This window comes from Antechinus flavipes, chromosome 1 (assembly GCF_016432865.1).
Source record: "Antechinus flavipes isolate AdamAnt ecotype Samford, QLD, Australia chromosome 1, AdamAnt_v2, whole genome shotgun sequence".
In the NCBI taxonomy this organism is placed as follows: Eukaryota; Metazoa; Chordata; class Mammalia; order Dasyuromorphia; family Dasyuridae; genus Antechinus; species Antechinus flavipes.
In genome coordinates this window covers 240,996,082-241,021,043 of record NC_067398.1, presented here as the reverse complement: position 1 = coordinate 241,021,043, position 24,962 = coordinate 240,996,082, and the positions used below count along the sequence as shown (strand labels likewise).

Sequence of the window (24,962 nt, the reverse complement as noted above, 5' to 3'; positions counted from 1 at the left end):
TTATAATAAAATAGGTAGAATATTTTTTGAGATGAGAGATGGTGTTGTAGGGGACAGAGAGCAATCTTGGAGTCAGGAAGACTTGCATTCTAGTCCTGCCTGCTAGTTTTCTGACTAGAGCCAAGTCACTTATCCTTTCAGTACTTTAGCCAAGTCTATAATAATAATGATGATGATAGCCAATATTTAAATACTACTTTGAGATTTGTAAATATATAGAAATATAAGTCAAAAGTAAGGGTTATTAATCTGAGATCCTTAGATCCCCAAAAGGTTTGGGAATAGATTTCAGGGGCTCCATGAATTTGGTTTTTAAAAATATTTTTATAAGTGTATATGTAATTTCTTTCCTTTGTAATCCTATGTATTTTATATCATACACCTAAAATATTAGTTTGGGTATTTTTTAAGTTTGATAAAGTTTAGCACAGTGGCAAAATTGCTCTCTTTGTATCCCTTTCTGAGCTTCTTGTTTTCAATTATGTATTATTTTCTTTGCTATTTTCTGTTATTTAAGAAATTGAAATAAAAAAATTATTTTTATTTTGAGCACAACTATGGTCTACAATGTTTCTGTACACAAAGGAGATTTTTTAAAAAGATTGAATATGAAACTTAACTTCAGTTACACAGTTTAGGTTTTTTAGTACAGTAATAAAATTGTTTTGTTTCCCCTTTCAAAACCTCTTGTTTTCACCTGCATATTTTTAATGATTCATTGATGATCTTTTCTTGGTTTTTTGTTTGTTCTTTTTGCAATTCTGTCTTTACTGAGAAAGTTAGATGGCAAAGTAAGTAGAGTACCAGACCTGGAGTCAGGAAGACTCATCTTCAGCATCAGACATTTACTAGCTGTGTGATGCTTGAGCAAGGCATTTAATCCTGTTTCTCTCGGATTCCTCATTTATAAAATGAGCTGGAGAAGGAAATAGCAAACCATTCCAGTGTCTGCCAAGAAAACAAGAATGAGGTCATGAAGAGTCAGAGACAACTAATTGACTAAACAGTAATTCTTATAAGAAGATGATAAGTTTAACGAGGACTTTCTTTGTCAATATAATTGTGGATGTACTCTTATTCAGATAATACTCATTTTGTCTGAAAGGATAGTGATATTTTTCTCATAGTTGGGCCAGTAGAACAGATGACTTTTTTTGTAAGATATGTGTATACCCACCATAAGAAAATAAATTTACAACATTCCAAAGTAGTACAATAGATTCTGTTATCTCCCTTTTCATCTGAAGGCCTTTGGGGTCTACAGCATTAAAAGCAAATAGTTTATTTCAGTTTTGCTTTTTAAAGAGGAATCCAAATATAATCTGAGTGTTTCCCCCAAGAGAAGCATAGAATTCTTAGAGCAGTTACCGTATTTCCTCCAAGTTCTGATCTTCTCAATTTTTAGTTCTGATCTCTTTCCTTATTACATAACTGTTTTTCTCCAGATCTGTCTAATACTGCATTATCATTATTAATATAAATGTATTTACCAATAAGGTTGGGAAATAGAGGAATAATTGCTTGACTTCTGGGTAGAAATAACGGAGCTAAGGAAGGGTACTACTGGTAAGTTTGTTAGAAGTATAAATTACAGTATCAGATATTGCATACAAATAAAAATATTTTTAATTTCAAAGGGCATTCTTATTTAAAGTATCCTTGCAAAATTTTTTGTTATATAAATAATCACCTCATTTTAATATCTTGAAAGTCTTTCAAAAAAAAAATCAGACATTGTTCAGTTACTTTTTAAAATAGTTGACATTTATTCCATAGTTGGAAACCTGCACTTGAAGAAAATTTTTTTCTACAATATCCCCAGTAAATGATTATGTGGTCTCTATGTAAAACATAGCATTCTGAAGCAACCCTTATACTTTATATAAAATTAACTAATAGCTTATTCTCCTCTACACCTTATCTCTCTCTGTCTTATTGCCAAAGCAAGAGTCTTCCTTTCTCATTTCTTTATGTCCTTTCAAATTGTCCTTTTCTGACATCTTTTGATTTTATGGCTTACTTGTTGTGGTCACTTTATTAAGCGTGTGTGTGTGTGTGTGTGCACGCACGCACACACGCGCACCCGCACATTAGGTATAAAAAATTAATACCTAGGATAAACTTAGGAAATCTAGGTTTAAATGAGTATTGGAAAAGATATGGAAGTGGTAATTGAATGTTTCATATGACACTTAGTTCATTTTTTTCCCCTTGGTGTCAAAAAACAATCATACATTTTAAAGTTGATAATTAGCTGAATATCCAGTACATACCAAATTGTAAACACTTTGGAATTTGTAAATTCCAAACATTTTGGAAATACAGGCAAAAACCTTTACATCCAGAAAGAAAGAGCAAGGAAAATTAGGCTATCATGGACTGTTCAAAAGAGAAAAAAATTTTTTTCAAATAACATTAAATTGTTAAAATAAACTTGACATAAAATGAGCTGTACCCCTTCCTCAAACAGGAATTTCTTCCAATTTACATTCCAAAACTGATTTTTGCAACTCCCCACTGATTTCATTCTGAAAAAAAAGAATCTAGGTGACAAATTATGGCCTTTTCCACTTTTTTTTTTTGCTCAGCATTTGGGACAGTGCCAGAATATATGCTAGGGATTTGATAAATGCCTATTGACTATTTCTATTTAGTGCTTCTCTCCTTTTGTATTATAGTATAGGCTGAAGAAACTGGGACTATTTACCTTAAGAAAGAAAAGACTGGGGATGGAAGGGAAGATGTTTATGATAATTGTCTTCAAAGTTATGTGAAAGAAGGATGAAAGTTTTCAAGGGAAGATCTTATGAACTGAAATTCACCTTTTTATAACTTAGGCCCATTTGGTCCTCATTCTATCATTTGGAAACGCTAGTAGAATTTTAGTCCATTTTCTGTGTGCCATTTTTCAAATATTTGAAGATGGCCATTTTTGTGTCTTCAGGCTAATTATTCTGCAGTTTGTGGCATAATTTCAAGTCCTAGAAATGTTTTAAGTAAATGCTGGAAAGGATAGGACCTCAGTGTTATTCATCTATACCAATCCCCACATTTTATAAATGAAGTATACAGATAAAATAACTTGTCTGTGTTTATGCAAAATTAATGGCAGAACTAGAATGAAATCTACATCTCCTTGATTTTTCACAAGGTTCAAAATGTCTAACTTTCTTGACCATAAGATCTGTATTTAGTTTATATAGAATAGTCTGGGTCTCTTTTTCACATGAAATGCTACTAAAATAAGTCACTCTATCCCATTCATAATTTAATGACCAAGAAACTCATTCCCACTGGTGATTTTGAAATCCTTCTACTTTGGGCTTCCTAACCACACCAGCAAAGCTGGATATCAATAGTCCAGAGTGAGGTGATCTCCTGAGGTTAGGGGGGAATTGAAAGAGTCTAACCTTTCCATTTGCTATTACCTATTACCCTAGTATTAGGAAAAGGGTCCAGTGAAATTAGTAACTGGGCCAGAATGAGAAGTTAATGCCTTAGGGCTCTTCTGTTAAATGGTAAATAGTAAGTTAGGATGCCTGCTTCTATATCCCATCCCTTAATGAAAAAACATCTACCATGTAGAATAATGATCCCCTTTCTTCTATTTCGAGATCGTCACATTCCTCTGATTCTCTTATCTTAACATCATATTTTGCTTTGATCTGGGACATAATTCAGTAGCTTCTCTCTAGTTTTATCCATTTAAAAGATTCCTTCTTAAGTCTTCTCTCTCAGCCCTCCCTTTCCCATTTTCTTGTTTGGAATGGGGGGGTAGGGAGGGGAAAAAGCTATGCAGAAGTGCTTTGAAGAGCCTAGAATATACAAAGCACAAAAGTAACATTCATTTCATATTTTAGAAGAAATATGGATCTTCCCAGGGTAGTGGGAAAAGTACTGATCAAATCATCAGGACTTGGATTTGGGTTTGAATTCTGGTTCTAGTACCTGCATCTTTTGACCTGAGACATGTGATTAGACTTTTTGATCATAAGTTACAAAAAACAGCTTTGACTAGATAGATGGCTTTTACATTTCCTTCCATGTCTTTGTCTTTCATCTGTATAGTCTCCTAGACATTTCATTTTTGGGTCATATTAGGAACCCTACAAAGGACAAAGAAATGGGAAGGAGTGAGAAATGTAAGGCAAGGCAAATTAAAGATTTTTTCCTTCTCACTTTCTCCTCCCTTTTCAGTAACTGGCCTTCAATGGGAGAAGTAAGAACAGAATGCTAAGAGAAGGGAAATTCTGTGACTTCCTCAAATGTAATAATTAGCTTGCCTAGCCTGGGGTTTCTAATTTGTATAAGCGGAATTATTTCTAAGACTTTTTACAGCATCAAAATACTGTGTTATTCATGTAGATGGTGGATATTCTAAATGCAAGCCCTATTTTAATACATTTAAAAAAAAACTTGTTCAATAAATGTGGTATAATTAGGCTTTTAACATTAAAAATTTAAAGTAATAATTAAAAATGACAGGTTGGTAAGAAAGTGTGTAAGCTTTGTTCAAATTCATTTGTCTCTTGAAAAAAACTGATATTCTCCCCTTCAAAAAAAATTCCTAGGATGGAAGAGAAACCTAAATTTTACTTAACTTTATTATTTTAGCAAAAATTTATTAAAACTCACAATGTTTGCTAATTATTCAGTTATTTTAAATTTTTTAATTTATAGAACATTAAGGTAGTTTTTATTTTAATGTATGAAATTTACTTGTTATGACTAAAATAAATACTTAAATGTTATTTAACTTTCATGATTTATTATATTGACTATTAAACTCTTCTGTCTAGTAAAAGCTTAGAAATTGTAAACCAGTATTCTGATGCCTCTTGGGATATTTGTGGGAATAGGAAGAACTTGAATCATATATACAGTGGCTTGGGGGAATTACTATGGTTTAAGCATTTATATCATCTTTGCCATCAGTGCTGTAGTTCATCTGCTGTTTTACAGTAGCACTCTTATTTGTTCCTTTTTCTTTTTTACTGTTGTTTCTTGGGAAAATCTTCCATTAAACCTCAAGTGCAGTTATGGAGATTACCCTGGGTTCTTGAAATTGATGACAGTTAAGTTCTGACAGGTCCCTACCAAAGTAGGAAATGCTTTGAATACATAGCTCAATGATAGACTGCATGCCTGATCAAGGGGCTAAGTTTAGAAAAGATAATCACCAGGTTGACCAAATATTAAATTTTTAGCCATGTCCACCCTCAAAGATGATCTGTTGATGTAGATCATCTAGTAATTTATATAGTTCAGCTTCTTAAAGCATTTTACAGAAATCACTTTCTATGGGGAGGATAACTTTTTTTTTTTAATTTTTTATTTAATAATTACTTTATATTGACACTCGTTTCTGTTCCAATTTTTTTTCCCCTCCCTCCCTCCACCCCCTCCCCTAGATGGCAAGCAGTCCTTTATATGTTGGATATGTTGCAGTATATCCTAGATACAATATATGTTTGCAGAACCGAATAGTTCTCTTGTTGCATAGGGAGAATTGGATTCAGAAGGTATAAATAACCCGGGAAGAAAAACAAAAATGCAGATAGTTCACATTCGTTTCCCAGTGTTCTTTCTTTGGGTGTAGCTGCTTTTGTCCGTCATTTATCAATTTAAACTCAGGTCTCTTTGTCAAAGAAATCCACTTCCATCAAAATATGTCCTCATACAATATCGTTGTCGAAGTGTATAATGATCTCCTGGTTCTGCTCATTTCACTTAGCATCAGTTCATGTAAGTCTCGCCAGTCCTCTCTGTATTCATCCTGCTGGTCATTTCTTACAGAACAATAATATTCCATAACATTCATATACCACAATTTACCCAGCCATTCTCCAATTGATGGGCATCCATTCATTTTCCAGTTTCTGGCCACTACAAAGAGGGCTGCTACAAACATTTTGGCACATACAGGTCCCTTTCCCTTCTTTAGTATTTCTTTGGGATATAAGCCCAATAGAAACACTGCTGGATCAAAGGGTATGCACAATTTGATAATTTTTTGGGCATAATTCCAGATTGCTCTCCAGAATGGTTGGATTCGTTCACAACTCCACCAACAATGCGTTAGTGTCCCAGTTTTCCCGCATCCCCTCCAATATTCATCATTATTTTTTCCTGTCATCTTGGCCAATCTGACAGGTGTGTAGTGGTATCTCAGAGTTGTCTTAATTTGCATTTCTCTGATCAATAATGATTTGGAACACTCTTTCATATGAGTGGTAATAGTTTCAATTTCATCCTCTGAAAATTGTCTGTTCATATCCTTTGACCATTTATCAATTGGAGAATGGCTTGATTTCTTATAAATTTGAGTCAGTTCTCTATATATTTTGGAAATGAGGCCTTTATCAGAACCTTTAACTGTGAAAATGTTTTCCCAGTTTGTTGCTTCTAATCTTGTTTGCATTAGTTTTATTTGTATAAAGGCTTTTTAATTTGATGTAATCGAAATTTTCTATTTTGTGATCAGTAATGGTCTCTAGTTCATCTTTGGTCACAAATTTCTTTCTCCTCCACAAGTCTGAGAGATAAACTATTCTATGTTCCTCTAATTTATTTATAATCTCGTTCTTTATGCCTAGGTCATAGACCCATTTTGATCTTATCTTGGTATATGGTGTTAAGTGTGGGTCCATGCCTAATTTCTGCCATACTAATTTCCAATTATCCCAGCAGTTTTTATCAAATAATGAATTCTTTTCCCAGAAGTTAGGGGCTTTGGGTTTGTCAAACACTAGATTGCTATAATTGACTATTCTGTCTTGTGAGCCTAGCCTTTTCCACTGATCCACTAATCTATTTCTTAGCCAATACCAAATGGTTTTGGTGACTGCTGCTTTATAATATAATTTTAGATCAGGTACAGCTAGGCCCCCTTCATTTGATTTTTTTTTCATTAGTTCCCTTGAGATTCTCGACTTTTTATTGTTCCATATGAATTTTGTTGTTATTTTTTCTAGATCAATAAAATATTTTCTTGGAAGTCTGATTGGTATAGCACTAAATAAATAGATTAGTTTAGGGAGTATTGTCATCTTTATTATGTTCGCTCGGCCGATCCAAGAGCACTTAATATTTTTCCAGTTATTTAAGTCTGACTTTATTTGTGTGGAGACTTTTTTATAATTTTGCTCATATAATTCCTGACTTTCCTTTGGTAGATAGATTCCCAGATATTTTATGGTATCAACAGTTATTCTGAATGGAATTTCTCTTTGTATCTCTTGCTGTTGGGTTTTGTTGGTGATGTATAAAAATGCTGAGGATTTATGGGGATTTATTTTGTAGCCAGCTACTTTGCTAAAATTATGAATTATTTCCAGTAGCTTTTTGGTAGAATCTCTGGGGTTCTCTAGGTATACCATCATATCATCTGCAAAGAGTGATAGTTTGGTTTCCTCATTGCCTACTCTAATTCCTTTAATATCTTTCTCGACTCTTATTGCCGAGGCTAGTGTTTCTAATACGATATTAAATAATAATGGTGATAGTGGGCAACCTTGCTTCACTCCAGATCTTACTGGGGGGGAGGATAACTTTAAGACAGATCTTTTCATTTAATTAACAGTTTGTAATGGAAATGTTTTTATTTTTACCTCTTGTTTTACAACATTAAGGACTTAGACATGATTGCCATATTTTTATTTATTTTCAGGGATCCTTCTAAAGTAAATATTCTGGTACCTGGTGCTGGCCTAGGAAGATTGGCCTGGGAAATAGCTATGCTAGGTTATGCTTGCCAAGGAAATGAATGGAGTTTTTTTATGCTCTTTTCTTCCAATTTTGTACTCAACAGGTATTTACATTTACTTTCTATTTGAGATGTAAAATTCCCAGAGAAAAATTACATTTTGCTTGCTTATATGAATTTTCATATTTTGTATTTTAGGTGGTCCTTATTTTAAAATCACTTGGCATATAACAGTAACTTTTATCGACACACTTAAGTACTTGACTTTTAGGGTAGGATACATAACTGTAAAGAAATGATAGGATCATAGATCAGTGTGTCTAACATCACTTATTTTGCAATTGAGGAAATCTGAGATTTAGAGACTTTAAATGACTTGCCCATGTTCACATGGTAGTAACTTAGCAGATTGGCTTAAACCCTAGTCTTCTGTCTTCGTCTTATAAGCAGTCTTTATTCATAATAATTGAGACTATCTTATTTTTTGCTTTAGAAATTAGCATGTTCTCATTGCTTCTGTGACATTCCTTGATTGTTTCTTTGAACACTGAAAACCACATGAAAAAAAGTCAAGAATATTAGAGTGATTCTCTAGACAGAATTTCAGAGTCAGAAGGTACCTTGGAAACCATTTAGTCAAAGCAATACCTTTACAACATAACCTCATCAGTGGTCATCATTTAGCCATTGCAGAAAGATCTTATGTGAGAAAGAATGCACTCTACCTCCTCTAGGTGACTAAATTTATGTCATCAGTATCACTCTTCATTGAGCAAACTTGCCAGCTGGGAGAAGCATTAGAAATGCCACTTTCTCTTCTGGAGAACTAATAAGTATTAAACTATTTCCTTCAAGACTCAGGTTAGGAGGATATTAATCAAGAATCTCTAGTTCTAAAGACAGTGGATAGTTTTATCATTGCATGGTAGAAATTTATCTTATTATGGATCATTGCTATCTTTTAAAGGAACAAGCTATGCTATTTCAGTTTAAAGGACAAAATATTATGGTTGGAAAACAAAAGATATATTATAATCTTGAGACATGTAATTATAGTAGTTATATAGATGGACTTGGATTCAGGAAGATCTCCTCAGGTATTAGCACTGTGACTATGGACAAGACACTTAACGTCTTTGGGTCTTAGATCCATATGTTAAAAAATGAGAAGATTGAGCTTGATGGCCTTTCCAAATCTTAATATACAATCCTATTCTTTCATTTTTTTTTGAGTGGTCATATTTTCAAATTTGTGTATGTATTACGTAATATCGTTTTCAGTGGATTTTTTTCTGTTTTATTTTGTATTACATTTTAGAATATCAGTGTAGTGGATAGAGCACTGGGTTTGGAATCAAATGATTTGAACTTAAATCTTAGTGCTATTTACTTGCCACCTGTGCTTCTTTGGGCAATTCAGTTAAGCGACATTTGCTTCATTTATGAAATTAGAGGGTATGAATTAAATGAAGGCAGTTAGGTGGCCCATAAGTAGACCTCTGAGGCTGAAGTCAGAAAGACCTGAGTTCAACTGTGTTTTCAAATATTTACTAGCTTGTGATCTTGGGCAAGTCAGTTGTTTGCTTTCACTGGAAAAGTAATTGGCAAATTTATTGCAGTATCTTTGCTAAGAAAACCCCAACCTGAGGTCTAAAGAATCAGACAACTTAAATCCTTTCTAGTTTGTTATAATTAAAATATATCTAATCAAATGCAATATTTTAGCATTAAAGAAATAATTCCTTAAGTAAAGTAATTAGTTAAAATTCAATTTGATTTTTATGTTTTTTGCAGATGCTCTGAAATTAACACACACAAACTTTATCCTTGGATTCATCAGTTTAGCAATAACAGAAGATCGGCTGATCAAATTCGGCCAGTCTATTTTCCTGATGTTGATCCCCACAGTCTTCCTCCTGGTTCTAACTTTTCTATGACAGCAGGAGATTTTCAGGAGATATATTCAGAATGCAGTAAGTTCAAATAAAATAATTATAACAAATTATTTCCCTAACATAAGATGAATCAGTATAAAGTTTAGAGAATTTCATTTGCTGTTAAAAAAAAAAAAGTACTATTTATAAGCAATTTTGCTAGATATTGTTGGATATGAAAAAATAAAATAAAAAACATTCTCTGCTTTCTAGGAGGCCTATATCCAAAGTGTGGCGGCAAGAATGAACAAGGCATTTGAGGAATCATAGACTAGATTGTTTAGTGGAATTGTTTTTGTAGTACAGGGTTAAATTTGGGGAAAGGTATTATTAGTGTCAATATTGTGAGACACCTTAATTTTCCTGCTACAGGAATTTTACTTTATAATATTTACAGTAAGGAAGGATTAATAGTTTTAGGATAGGGATTCAATTTAATTGAAGAAATATTTATGGGATACCCTCCATGTATTGGCAGTGTACTAGATAACTGGGTAGACCAAGACAAAAATGGAACAATTTCTGTCCTCGTGAAGCTTACGTTCTCCTGAGAGATATACAGTGTACACAGATAAATTACAAAGTAATTTGTGGAGAGGGAAAGAATTTTAACAACTAGTCTTGCAAAACAGGAATGGCCTTGTATAGAAAGTGGCAAAATGAGCTGAGCCTTGAAAGAAACTAGAGATTCCATATTCACATAGGAGAGCATTCTGGGAAAGGAAGCATCTTGTGCAAAGTCTTGGAAGCAAGATGGAATATCATGTGTAGGAAAACAGCAGATAGGCCAGTTTGCCTAGAATATATAGTCATCAAGAGAGGAATATGGAATTAGGAGAAAGAGGCAGGGCTTGAAATGCCACATAAAGGGGTTTACATTTTACTTTAGAACAATAGGAAGCAAGCACAACTTTTTTAAATAGAAAAGTAGCTTGTTGTTTAACTGTGTGAAAGATGGATTGGAGGCAGGAAGACCAGTTAGGAAGATGAAGTAGTCCAGACAAAAGGTAATAAATTCCTGAACTAAGTTAGTGGCCTTGCCAGTAGTGAAAGGGTAAGAGGAGTAGGGGAAAGATATTGTGATAGTAGAATCAATAAGACCTGGCTACTGATTAGACACAGAGGGTCCGAGAGAAAAAAAATATCTCCCGTTTATACACAGAGTGTTTTTCAGTCTCTCTACTTTTTGGTACCTTCTACTGTTGATTATTTTCTGTTTTTCTTATGTATTAGGTTGCTTATACATAGGTCTTTGCTTGTTGTCTCCCCATTAGATTGTGGACTTTTTGAGAACACAGATTGACACGTAGTAGGTACTTAATATGTTTGTTGACAGACTGACTTGAACTTCACAAACTTTGGAAATTGGAGGTATGATAGTACCCTCAACAAATATCAGAGTTAAGGGGGGGAAAAGTGGGTTTGAAGTAGAGATAGAGAAGGATAATTAGTTTTGATGTAGATTTGCCTTGTGGCAAATCCAGGTAGAAAGTCTATCGAATAATTGGTAACATAGGACTGGAACTCCATAGTGAGAATTAGGTATGTAGATTTGGGAGTCATCTACATAAAGATAATGGACTCCATAATAGCTAAGGAAATCACCAAAGAAGAATCAAGCTCTGATGTATATGCATGCCTAGAGAATGGAACATAAATATTGCTGCAAAGCACATTAAATAAAGGAGTGGCCAGACAAGAAGAGAACCAAAAGAGAGCTATGTCAGTCTTGGAGGAAATTATTTCAGTAGTGTGGAAGCACTGGAATGCAGATTTTAAGGAGTTGAAACTTAAGTAGAAGCTAAAGTGGGAGCAATGATTGCAAAGAGCTTTTTCTAAGAGTTTGGCTACAAAAGAAAATGGGACCATGACAGAGAAAAGAAAAGTCTAGTCAGTAAGTATTTATACTGCCTACTGTGTGTCTGGTACTATACTAAGCTCCAGAGATACAAAGGAAAGCAAAGACAGTACCTGCTCTCCAGGAGCTCATAATGAGGAAGACTACATGCAAACAATTATACATAACCAAGATATATGCAGGATAGAATGGGGATAATCAGTAAGGGGAAGAAACTAGCATTAAAGGAAATTAGGAAAGACTTCTTGTAGAAAGTGGGATATTAGTTGGAACTTGAAGGAAGGTAGAAGGTAGAAATGAGAAGAGAGAGAGTTCTAGGCAAGGCAAAAAGCCCGTGAAAATACTTGTTGATGGAATGCCTTTTGTGAAAAACATCAAAGATGGCAATGTCATTGGATCACAGGAGAGTTGAGTAAAGTATAAGAACACAGGAATAGTAATAGGGGACTAGCTTATGAAGGATTTTGAGTAACAATTAGGGTGTATTTATATTTGATTCGGGAGATAAGCCATTGGGGAATCAAAGAGTATCATGATCAGCTTTAAACTTGAACTGGGGAAAGACTTGAGCCCCTGAGAGACACTTGTGAGCTATTTTCAGTAGTCGGAGTTGTGAGGTGATGAAGGCCTTTACAATGTAGTGGTAAGGTCAGAAAACAGAATGGGGCATGAAAGAGATGTTACAAAGGTAAAATTAATAGGACTTTACAATAAATTGTATATGAAAGCTGAGAATGAGAAGTCAAGTATGACACCGAGATTATAAGTCTCGGTGATTGTTAAGACTGTTTTGTGATGCCCTCAAAAATAATAAGGAAGCTTGGCAGAGGAGAGTTTGGAGGAATGGAAGGAAAATGATGAGTTCAGTTTTGGATATGGAGCTTAAGGTGCCTATGGGACATGTAGTTAGAAATGTGAGAATGAAACTAAGAATCAGCATGGAGATAATTCGATCTATGGAAGCCAGTGAGATCATTAAGGGAAATAGACTAAAAGAGGCCATAGGACAAGGGTCCTTTTGAAGGATACTCATGTTAGGCAGATATAACTGGGATGAATTGGAATTTGAAAACTATATCAGCATTATCTTTGTTCTATTATATTTGTATTTATTTAATTAAATACTTATTAATTACATTTTAACCTGGGGGAGGGGAGAGATTGTTAGCATGTTTCATAGCTCTGATGTAGGAGATACAAATAAAGCTGCTGTCCACACAGAATTTGTATAAATTCATAGAACTGAAGAGTTGGAAAGGATATCAAAGGCCAATTAGTTCAGTTTAATAAACACAGATTTATTATGCACTTATTTATCTGGCAGGCATTGTACTTTATTGGATATTTTAGATACAAATATAATGAATAAAACAATCTCTATCATGCTGAAAAGCAACCACTATAAAGATGTAACCTAGCTATTTCTTCTGGAGGTGCTATTATAGCCATATCTGTTGAAGACTCAGAAAATCATTTTGTCATAACTACAGTCCTTGGCACTATATCAAATCTTCAGAATCAGAAATTGTTGTGATTTTATTAGTGAAATGACATTTAAGAAGAGGTATTTCTATTTGTTTTGCTGCTATAATGTAATGATGATAGGACCTTTCCATTTAACTTGCAACTGAAAGTTTCAATCTATCGCCCCCATTAGAATGTAAATTCCTTGAGGACAAGGACAGTCTTACTTTTTTTTATTTACATGCTTTCAACATAGCACTTAATGCTTCTTTCATTCAGTAATAGGAAATTTACTGTTGCTTGAAGTTTATTGTTTTTTCAAAAGTATCTCTTTAATACCACTCAGTTTCTAATTAACTGAACCACCATCCCATCACTACCATCATTGCACCTGTCCTTGTAAAAATGAAAAATAAAAGAATAAGCAAAACTAACTGACAAAACTATCATGTATAACAGTATTTGCAAAATTTAGTTTCTCCCATCTTTCTGCTGACAGAAGGAAAAGGTGTTTGTGATCTCTTTCTTCTCAGAGACTAGGATTAGACATTGCAATTTCTGACATCAGCTACTTTTAGGATAGTTTTTGTTTGTAATATTGTAGTCATATGTATTGCTCTATATACTTCTGCTTTGCTTGATGTTAGTTTATACATGTTTCATTGTATTCCTCATATGCATCATTTCTTAGGGCAGAGTAGTGTTATATTCACATACCTCAATTTGTTCAGCCTTTACTCAATTAATGGCTTTCCACTTTATTTCCAATTTTTGCTGTCACTACCACTACAGGGACTTTGGGTTATGTACCTTGCAGTTGAATTCCCAGGTATAAACAGTTTAGTGATTTCTTGGCTTAATTCTTTTTTTGTTTTCCAGATTAGTTATATGGATTCACAGCTCCACCAATAGTAAATTAGTGTGCCAATTTTCTCATAGCCTCTCCTACATTTAATTCCTGTCTTTTATTATCTTTTCCAATTTGAATTTTTGCATTATTTAGTCAGTTTTACTGTGATTTCTAGGGGGAGAGGAAGAGAGGAAAGGCAGCAAGCAGAACAACTTTATCCCTCTTCCATGGGATAGTATTTCAGATATTTGAAAACGTCTCTATTGGATCTCTTTGTTTTCTCTTCTCCCAAGTAAAGCATTCCTAGTTCCTAATTAGTCATCATCAGGATAAGATCTTCCTAGCTTTATTATTGCCTAAAATTGTTCCAGCTTGTCACTGTGTTTTCTAAAATGTGATGCCCTAAATTCAACATGATATAAGGCTTGAAGGTGGGTAAGGTTGAAGATTGATTCCTTGAAGATGTTACCGTATGTCAGGATAACTATAAACATAACTACAGAACAAGGCATAATATAAAAGTATAATAAGAAATGAACTAATTATGCAATGGGAGTTCAATAAAGAAGAAATTACTTCCAACTAGGAGGAAGAGGGAATGTTTCATAGAAGACATAACATTTGAACAAGACAGCAAAGGCTGGATAGGAAATCTGACATGTGTAGAGGCCATTGGAAATTTAACAGATTCAAATTTCTTTTCCTGGCATTCACAGTTTGCATTTCCTATCTGTTTTTTCATTACCTTATTTTATATTCTTTCCTTTGACATACTTTGTACATTTAGACTAAACTATCCTCTGTCTCCTAGACATGCCCAGATCTAACTTTTATGCCCACTTTAATACCATCTCTTCTGTGAGGCCATCCTTGATTTCTTTGGTCAGTAAAACCTTTTTCCTGATACTTTCCTATTGCAACTTTTTTTTGCATTTATTGTGTAATATTGTATAATATAATTCTGTTTCTTATTTTAGTCTATAAGCTCCTTGTAGTTAGAGACCGTGTCTTAACTAAGCTTTGTACTTTACCTGATTCTTCCACATATACGGTATAAACATTTACATGACAAAAAACAATATTACTTTTTGAATTATATTTTGTTTTTTTTAATAGTTTTTTATTTTTCAAAATATATGCAAAGATAGTTTTCAACATTCACTTTTGCAAAACCTTATATTCCAAAATATTTTCCCATCTTTCCCCTTCTTCTCCCCTCCCCTAGACAGCAAGCAATCTAATATAGGTTAAACATGTGCAGTTCTTCTAAACATAATTTTGTATTTGTCATGCTGCCCAAGAAAAATCAAATCAAAAGAGGGGGGAAAAAAGCATGAGAAGGGAGGAAAAAATAAGCAAACAACAAAAAGGTGAAAATTCTGTGCTTTGATCTACAGTCAGTCTCCATAGTTCTCTCTCTGAATGCAGATGGTTCTTTCCATCACAAGTTCTATTGAAATTGCCTTTTATCACCCCATTTTTACAGAGCCAAGTCCATCACAGTTGATCATCACATAGTCTTGTTGCTAAGTATAATTTTTTCTTGGTTTTACTCACTTCACTTAGCATCATTTCACGTAAGTCTTTCCAGGCTTTTTTGAAATCAGCCTGCTCATCATTTCTTATAGAACAATATTATATTGTATTCATCTACCATGACTTATTCAACCATCCCTTGACTACTCAATTTCCAGTTTCTTACCACTACAAAAAGGGCTTCTACGAACATTTTGTACATGTGGGTTCTTTTCCCTTTTTTAATGATCTCCTTGGGATACAAACCTAGTAGAGACACTGTTGGGCAAAGGGTATTTGTGCTTTGTTTTTCAAAACAGTTTTCATATTTTTTAGTTGATTTTTATAACAGTCCTGCAAAGTAGATAGGACAGGGTAGAACTTTATCACTGTTTCATAGATCAGTAAATTGAGACTCAAAGTGTTTAAAATGATATGTCAGCCCAGCATCACATTGCTAGTAAGGGATATAATCAGGGCTAAAATCTGGACTTTCTGATTCCTACTTCAATGTGTTAGATTTTCCTCCCAGTATTTGAATTAATATTTAAGACAGTCCAAATAAAAATATAGAATGCTATTAGTTGTGGTATTTTTAGGGTAGAAACATTTTTCATCCAACTAGTCCTAAAATTTGACCTCTGTAACACAACTAAATTGTATACTGCTTTTTAAATATTATGCCCATACCATTTAGTTCTACCTTTCTTATTGATCTGAATTGATAGAGTCGTTGTGTATACTATGCTGTAGGCTCCTAAGAATAGAAATCTATTTTCCCTGTGGTAGTTTTTACCCACTTTTACTCCTAATTATCAGAAGCAAAGGTGCACGAGTATATTTTCAAACTTATTTCTGTTAACATGCAATAACTGCATTATTACTTTGCAGTCTCTCTGAAATCTTCTCTGAATTGATATTAATCTTAGTATGAATCAAATTTTTTAATGTAAAATGTTACTTTTTCATCTTAATTGATTTTAAATAAGAGGAAGAATGAATGGATTATAATGTCTTTCACTTATGTCCCCTTCTTTCCTGTCAAAATGCCACCATTGGGTTTAGACCTTCACCACCTCATGCATGCATGGACTATTCCCATAGCCTTTAGGTTGGTTTCCCTGACTCAACTCTTCCCACTCCAGTACATTTTCTATTTTTCTGTCAAACTGATATTCCTAAAGTTCTGGTATGCCCACGTCACTCATGCCCACCCCTATTCAGTAAAGTTCTATGACTTCCTATTATCTCCAAAATCAAGTACAAAATCCTTTAACTTTAAAAGCCCTTTTTGTAACCTGGCCCCTCTCTTCCCAGTCTTACACTTTCTTATCTATATGTGCTGTTCCAGTAACACTGGTCTCTTTGCTGTTCTTCAGATAAGACTTTCTATCTCCTTACTCTGAACTAACACTGACTCCTCTACCTGGAATTCTCTCCCTCTTCAGCTCTGCCTTCTGAATTCTCAGGTTTCTTTCATGTTTCAGCTAAAGTTTCACTTTCCACAAGAATCCTTTCTTGATTCCCTTTAATGCTAGTTCCTTCCACCTTTTGATTACCTCCAATTTGTCTTGTGTGTATTCTTTTTTGTACATAGTTCTTCACTATAGTTGTCTTCTCTCTAAGACTTTGAGCTTCTTAAGAATAGGGATTTTTTGGTTTATTTTTCTTTGTATTTCATCATCTTAGCACAATGCCTTGTCTGTAGAAGACATTTAGTAAAAAATTGTTTACTTTAAATCCCCTTCTATCATATGAAGTATTAATATAGAAGAGATAATTTAATAATTGATTTTTTAAATCTGTAATTTTATAGAAATGAGGCAAATCCTGTAACTCAAGTGTAATCAATGTAGATTTTGGAAATACAAATTCAGATTGCCTCCTCTCAAAAGAGGAAATATTTAGGTTTTTGTGTACTACAGGGTCAGACCTCTTGGTAAATCATATCCTTAATGGCAGTTTTCTTTTTTTTCCCATTCCAATGGAAGAAAATTCCCATTGGACCCCATGTTGATTGTGTGTTCCCAAAAGTTACTATAAATGTTGGTAAACTGTGGTCTGGGTGTTAATGATTTTGGCCTTCTCTAAATGAATTTAAAAATTGAGAGACACAGAGGACATGCCAAGTGCTTTGGTACATAGACCTGCCTCCAGTTGTTATCCTTATTCTTCTGTGGCTAATTAAAAAGTTGCTTCCTTTCTAGAGTAACTTAATTCTGCTATAGCAGTCCAAAGATTTCTGAAGTACATAATATGCAGATAAGATGCTTTATAATGCTGTCCCTTATATAGCCTCTCAGAGCAAGAATGAGTCTCAGATATAATTAATAATCCCTTCTTAAATCCTAAAAACAATGATGTTAGCATGTGTGTGTGTGTGTGTGTGTATGAGAGAGAAATGACTTGTAATTAATAAAATAAATGGCAGTTGTATTAATCTGATTAGATAAAGCCTACAAATAATTTGATAAGAATAAATTCTTATCCTTGGATATCAGTTTTCATCAGTATCAATAGTTCATTTCACTGTTTTTTATGGATATTATATTTGTCTGGTATTTATCCCCAGTTACCTATTCTTTCACTTCCAAGCCATCAATTTGTGAAACTTTCCATTTTCATATAATAATGTACTTCAAGCTGATTGTATTGCCTCTTACTGATAGATTTGTAATCATGATCCTTTTTTCTTTTGCCAGACCACAGCATACCTCAAGAGTCTTGATTTTTCTTTTTTTGTTTTGAAATAGATACCTGGGATTGTATTGCTACTTGTTTCTTCATAGACACAGCCCATAATGTCATTGATTACATTGATACAATATGGAAAATACTGAAACCAGGAGGAATTTGGATAAACCTAGGTAAGTTATACCAATGTTCATAGCCATAGCCTTTTATGAATTGTTGCAAATCATGTTATTTTGAATAAAATGCTATTTTTGTATTTTAAAGAATCTGGGTTTGAGTTCCATCTCTGCTACTTAACTAGTTGTACAACTGGAACAAATGTTATTTAAATCCTCTATGCTTGAATGTTTTCATCTTTAATATGAGAATAATAGTCCTTATATAGTACTACCTATCTTATGGGATTGTTTTAGAGGAACACCTTGTAAGCCATAAAGTAATGTATTTGAGCTGCTATGAATTTCCTCTTAAATTTTTTTTCTAATTTTTTAAATGAAATTTAATATTTAAACTTTGTGTCTTATCTTATTAGTATATTTTTCTTCCCCATTAGATAGTGAGCATCTTGAGGATAGAAACTATCTTTTTGTTTTTCTTTGTATCCTCATTACTCAGCACAATGTCTGGCACATGCTAGATACTTAATGGAGAACCATCTCCAGTCTTAATCTATATCTTGCCACTGGACCCAGATGACTCTGGAAGGAAAATGAAGCGAGTGACCTGGCACAGCCCTCTCTCTTTCTTAAATCCACTTCAGTTGCATGTCATGACATCACTTCACTGATGTCATGGTCCTCTTCAGGAACAAAAGACAAACAAGAAGACTGTAACAATTTTGCTTATCCAAAAACTTCCAGTTTTGCCAGCTTTCTCTATGAACATATCTACAAAACTGTTTCAAAAACACTAGTATTCTGAAAATGGTCTAGTAATACTAATTCATACCCAAGATAGTCACTTACTAAGCTGTCTTTGCATGATTTGAAATCATATTAATTTTTTAAAATTATATGTGGAACTAACTATTAATAATAACTAGATCTATTTGTGAAAAGAGCACTGGAGTAGAAAGAATAATAAAGTTCTATTCTACCTCCACCACTTAGTAGCTGTGTGACCTCAGGCAGGTCACTGAATTCTCTCTCAATCTCAATTTCATCATCTTTGAAATGGGAATAAAATAATCTAATCTGTCTGATTCACAGAGATGATATCTGGATTACATGAATTCCATATGCAAAAAAAATTTTTTGTGTGCCTTCTCTTTTCTTCCATGACAAGTCAGGCATGTTAAAAACTAAATGAAAAAGAATGGTTGGGAATGGAGGTGAGGGTCTATATTACAATTTCTACTTTTTAAGAAAAGTAGAATAATAAGTTATCAACTATTTCCTGGTCTGTGGGAAGGGATTTTCTGGACCTAAAATTCTTGATTTAGTTAAGTGTTATTATGATAGCTATTGGAATTAATACTGCAGCCACTTTAATGTGTACTTTTTTATATCTGTGCCTTCCCTCAATTTTTTTCTCTTTGCCTGAAATCCTCTTTTTCATCTGTTGAATTCTTACCCATCCTTCAAGGACTAGTTCTTGGCCATTTCCTCTTTTCCCAAGCATTCCCTCATCTTTTCTTCTCCCCACCTCTTTAGCACTTTGTTTTGTAAATTGCATATTCATTTAATAATGTATATTATAGTTAGCCATATTGGTATCTTATACCTCTACTGAACTGTAAATTTTATGGAAATTAGGGACCAAGTGCTATCTAAACTTTGTGTTTCCTCTAAAACCTAGTATTACACTCTGTAGCAGATGATTAGCACATATTTGAATTATATACTTAATAATTGCTTGTTGAATGAATGAATACTGCATATTACTGAATCTAAGGATAAAAGGTCTGTGCTAATCATGTAATTAGCATTTCACATGTATTTGTCTCTAATTCTTTAAAGAATCTACTGACGGGCCCATTTGGTTTGATAAAAAATTAAAAAGTTGCCAACAGTTAGAACTGATTCAAGTAATCATTATCCTGAGAGATCCTATCTTCCTCTGGAAATATCCATGAAAGTAAGAGTGTAGAAATCATGATGAAAGTTTGAGAAATGACACTAAGGTCAAGGGACTACAAACGTTCTGGTAATATTGATGAAGACAGCTTTGAAGTAGTCACCTGTGAAATCTGTTGTAGTCAGAGAGGAAAAATGGATTAGGTGAGATGATGCAAAATCGAGTAAGATCACGTTTTGTTTAAAGCAGTTTATTAAGTTTAACTAGGAAAAATATTTAATAAACTAATTACTTTCTCTTTTGATCAATTGAACAGTTACTAGAATAACTAAACTACATGTATACTGACTTTCAATAGAATAAAAAACCTCCAAAATTTTTAGCACTCTGGAAGGAGAGAAGGAGAGCGATAGTTTGAGAACATGGTTTACAGAATTAGAGATATTTTATAATTATATAGACCTAATAGTCAAAATAGTGTACTTTAAAGTTTTTATGAACCAACTAAATGGTTTTCATTAATCAACCCTACTTAATTAAAGCTATTTTTTCCAGTTCTTTTTGTTGTCAACTAATTTCACTTCTATGTCCAAAAAAGTAGAAAGTACATTCCATTCTTAGTGTGTTTTATCGTGAAATTATTTATTCTTTTTAGTCCTTATTCATCTTCAGATTTTTAACCTAATAAAACATTTAACTTCTGGTTCTTATTAGCTAAACCATAAACCTATATGAGGTACTGTTTCCATTTCCACTTTTATGTGCTGGTATTGTGCATATTTTTACCAATCAACTAACTGATTGATTTTATTTTAAAAACATAGGTCCTTTATTATATCACTTTGAAAATTTGGCAAATGAACTTTCCATTGAATTGAGCTATGAGGATATAAAAAATGTTGTTCTCCAGTATGGGTTCCATATAGAGGTAAGTGTGGAATATAGATTAAGATTTGTCAGTACTTAAAATTTTTAGTTTGTAAAATTATCAAAGGCAAATAGCATGAGTTAGGGAGTAGTCACAGGAAATTTTTTAAAATTTAATTTAGCTTTTTTTTAAAATTATTTTTCCCCATTATTATGTAGAAACAATTTTTAACATTTTTTTTTTTTTTTTGTGGGAGAGGAAGGGAGTTCCAAATTCTATCCCTTCCATATCTCCTCCCTGAAATGGTAAGCAGTCTGATATAGGTTTATATATGTGCAATTATATAAAATGTATTTCCATGTTAGTCATTTTGTAGAAGAAAAACTCAACCACTCCCTTCTCCTCCCCTCCAAAAAAAGAAAGTAAAAGATAGTACTTCAATCTGTATTCAGATTCCATCAGTTCTTCTCTAGAAGCAGATGACATTAAGTGCAAATGCAGGGCATTTATTTTTCAAGGATACTAACAAAATTATGTTGATAAATACAAATAGATATTGCCTTTTTGTTAAAAGCAAGACTTTTCTGCTTTGAACTTGAGTGCTATTTTGTTCATTGTTTTTTTAATTTGAAACTGATTTTTTCCTTCTTTTTTTTTTTTTTTTTTTTTACAAAATTATAGCTCAGTTTAATTTAAATTTGTCTTTTCCCCAGTTAGCATTAAATTGTAAGGCTTTAAATTTCTGTTAAATTTGGTGCCCTGAAGAATTTGAAACTGTGCAATGTAGATAAGTTAACATCAAAAACGTTATAATTGTGTCATTTTCTATTGCAGGTAGAACAAGAATCTGTATTGTCCACATACACTGTGAATGATCTCTCTATGATGAAATACTACTATGAATGTGTGCTGTTTGTGGTTCGTAAACCACAGTAATTGTCTCCTGTGAATTCTTCAGGAAAAAAAAAATTGATTAATGGAGCAAATGTTGAAACAAACAACGCAAAATCAACTATTGGTGGTGACAGGACACAACCTCAAATCAGTGGTGCCTTCTTTATTCCTAACAGGATTTAGATATAGTGTCTATTTTCTTAATATATGTCTGTTGCTATCCAGACATGTACTATGCCATGCATATTTGTACTATATGAATGGGTGGAAGTGAAGGGAAGATCTTCAGATGTACTTTTTCCTTGAAGTACAGAATTGTTTGTCTCAAGTAGAAAAACTATCCTTCTGTGTCTTTATGAGGCTGCCCTATTTGTAAGGCTGCTGCACTGATGACTCAGTTGTATTGAAATCCTAATACACTCTTGGCCTTGTGATAAACATGTACACATTCAGCTCAAGAAATGTCTAAACCATCTATTCATTTCAAAATGAAAATTTTCTCAATTTAAATGTGAGGCAGAATATCTAATGACTTTTTTATCATTAAAATTAGTTGAGCTTTTCAATTCTACAATTTAATTTGATTTAGAGTGGTATTTTTTTAAAAAGTGTTTTCATGAAATATCAAATTGGGTCATCAACAGATAATGCATTTAAGTGATCTGTGAATTTTTTGAATCTTTTGGTCATACTAAACAAATTTTTTAAAAATACTAGTCATTGGGTTGTTTTGAAACATTTGGTAAGACCTCAGAGACTGAAGTGAAGCATAAAGCTCTGAATTAAAAGTGTAATAAATTTGAAAAATGGGATTGAGACTTTGACCACTTATTAAGACTTCAAGCTGTAGTGACATATGGTATTCATCAGTGTAAATGTTTACGTAATGCTTTTTCCTTTAGCTAGGTTATCTGAGTTATTAATAACCAGGCACTCTGTTTAGAATAATTACATACTAAAATAAAAATAATTACACGGTAAAAGCTGTACCATGGTAACATAGGTGTGGTGTAATGTGGGAAAATTGTGAATGTGAAAATCAGGGTTAAATTTCTGCCTATAGTATACACCTTAAATATTGTTAGCAACAGCTACTAATGTAATTTTGGATGAAGCAGGTCAATTGTAATGATTGTTGGCGGCTTTAAATTTCTACCTCTAGTAGTTCCTTTTTTGGAAGACATTTGCTTTGTGGAAATTGTAATTTGCAGGACTATCTCTTCCACAACTTTAAAATTTATAGAGGGGAGGAATTGCTCTTGTTGAAGAATTTCACAGATTACAATGTATTGTATCAAAAAACTTGTGGTGAAATGTATTAGATAAACTTCTTGATTATAATAATGTGCTGATAAAATGACACTTTTATTGGTAAGAAAAGTTCTGGGAAATCTTTAGTTAGATATTTCTTTTGAATGAAGTTAGGAAGTCATAACTCCATTAAGGTGTCTTATGACCCCATTCACTACTTTTCTCTACTTGCATATTTTTAACATGGCTTCTGTGACCTTGACTACAATGGAAGTAAGAAAAATCCCCTGAATTGCCTTATTCATTGAAATATGAGACTTGTGAGGACTTTACCTTATTTAATCATTTTTTCTCTTTTTGATCCCTGAGTATTTACAATATTGATTCAGAACACCATAAATCATTATCCCCACAAACTAATTTGAACTTACTTTCAAGAAACAAAAAAGCATATCTTCTTTTAAGAAAAGAAAAAGGAAGCGTGAAAGGAATTTTACGGAACGATAAAACCCCTTAAAAAGTTGGAGCATGCCAAATGGGGATAAAAGTATTTCACTATAAACAATTTATTGGTATATACTCCATTTTCATATACTTGGGTCAAAATAGTTGATTATCTTTTGATATAGAATTAAAGCAAGAGTGTATCAACATGTATGAGTCAACTTTATTACTGAACTACATTTTTTTCTATTTTATGCATCGATCATATGATAATATAACTTCCAAATTATATGTAGTGCTTTAATTGGTTAAATTTGGAACCAATCATTTCATTTTTTTTCCTTTTCCCTTCACAGTCTCTTTTTTTTCCCCCATTCTATAATGCACATTTTCATTTGTCTTTAATTATTTTCAACCAAAATATTCTAAACTTGAAGAGGTGGCTTAGATCAATAAAAGGCTCCAATGGAAGTTATGATTTAGTATTTCTTATATTTAATTACCCCTTTTCACTAAATTGCATGTTCTTCATTGTTACTTTCTGAAGTGTTCTATATGCACAAGCATTTTCATTCATGTTTTAATAAAAGAGAAATAAGCATGTAATGTTGCTTAATTTTTCTTGCCATAATCTAAAACAACATAGGTTGATCAAGTGTGCAAGATGGAAAGTGTAAAATACAAAGAAAAGATGTATAAATCACAGTATAAAACTTCAAATGAAGTTGTTTGGCAACTATAAAATGTACTGTATTGATATGTAATCTTCATTCTAAAGCAGCTAAAATTGCTGAATTGAAAGCTTCATGTCTGCATGAACTTTCCTATATTTTTAATTCTGTATGATGGACTTAATTTTTCTTGAACATTAAAATCTGCAATTGCTATGAAATTATGAGAGCTTGATCATTTGCTTTTAGGCAGTGGGGTTGGTGTAAAACATATGGGGTTTGGAATCTGAAGACCTGGGTTCAAATTCTATCTATTGCTACCTCTATTTAACCTTTCTGGGCCTCAGTTCCCTCATAAGTAAAATGAAGGATATTGAATTAAATACTTCGATGGTTTCTTATGCTCCAATTAGTTGAACCATTAAAATTCACAATCACCATATAACTGATGACTTCAATGCAGGAACTAGAGGCAGCATGATAAGCAGAAAGTGAATTGTAGAGAGACTTGGATTCTGGTTTTCTTAAAAACTCCCTGTGTAACCTTGGTAAATCATCCCATCTTTCTGGACCTCAATTCTTTCATAGGAAGAAATGAGACCAAATGACCCAAATTCCCATTTTAGCTCCAAAATTTTGTGATTCTTTGATATGTAAGTTTAATGATTCTTTAAGAGAGCTTCTAAGATTCTATTTTGGTTTTTATCATAGTCTTCCAGAACTTTGAAATTAAAGTGAAATTTAACAAAAGGATAAACTGAAGCCATTCTCTGAGCAAGATAATTTTTTTTTTTTGCA

General features: G+C 33.0%; 1 protein-coding gene across 2 annotated transcripts in view; it reads left to right on the top strand.

Annotated features, from left to right (window-relative positions):
- CARNMT1 (carnosine N-methyltransferase 1) overlaps nucleotides 1–24,385 on the top strand; it is a 43,195-nt gene extending 18,810 nt beyond the window's left edge. For both annotated transcript variants that reach the window (XM_051998527.1, XM_051998534.1), the window contains exons 4-8: nucleotides 7,670–7,810; nucleotides 9,500–9,678; nucleotides 18,080–18,193; nucleotides 20,861–20,964; nucleotides 21,739–24,385. In XM_051998527.1, coding sequence (XP_051854487.1) covers nucleotides 7,670–7,810; nucleotides 9,500–9,678; nucleotides 18,080–18,193; nucleotides 20,861–20,964; nucleotides 21,739–21,840 — 640 coding nt within the window. In that variant the 3' untranslated portion in view covers nucleotides 21,841–24,385. The remainder of the gene's footprint in view (nucleotides 1–7,669; nucleotides 7,811–9,499; nucleotides 9,679–18,079; nucleotides 18,194–20,860; nucleotides 20,965–21,738) is intronic.
- Nucleotides 24,386–24,962: the final 577 nt, after the last annotated feature.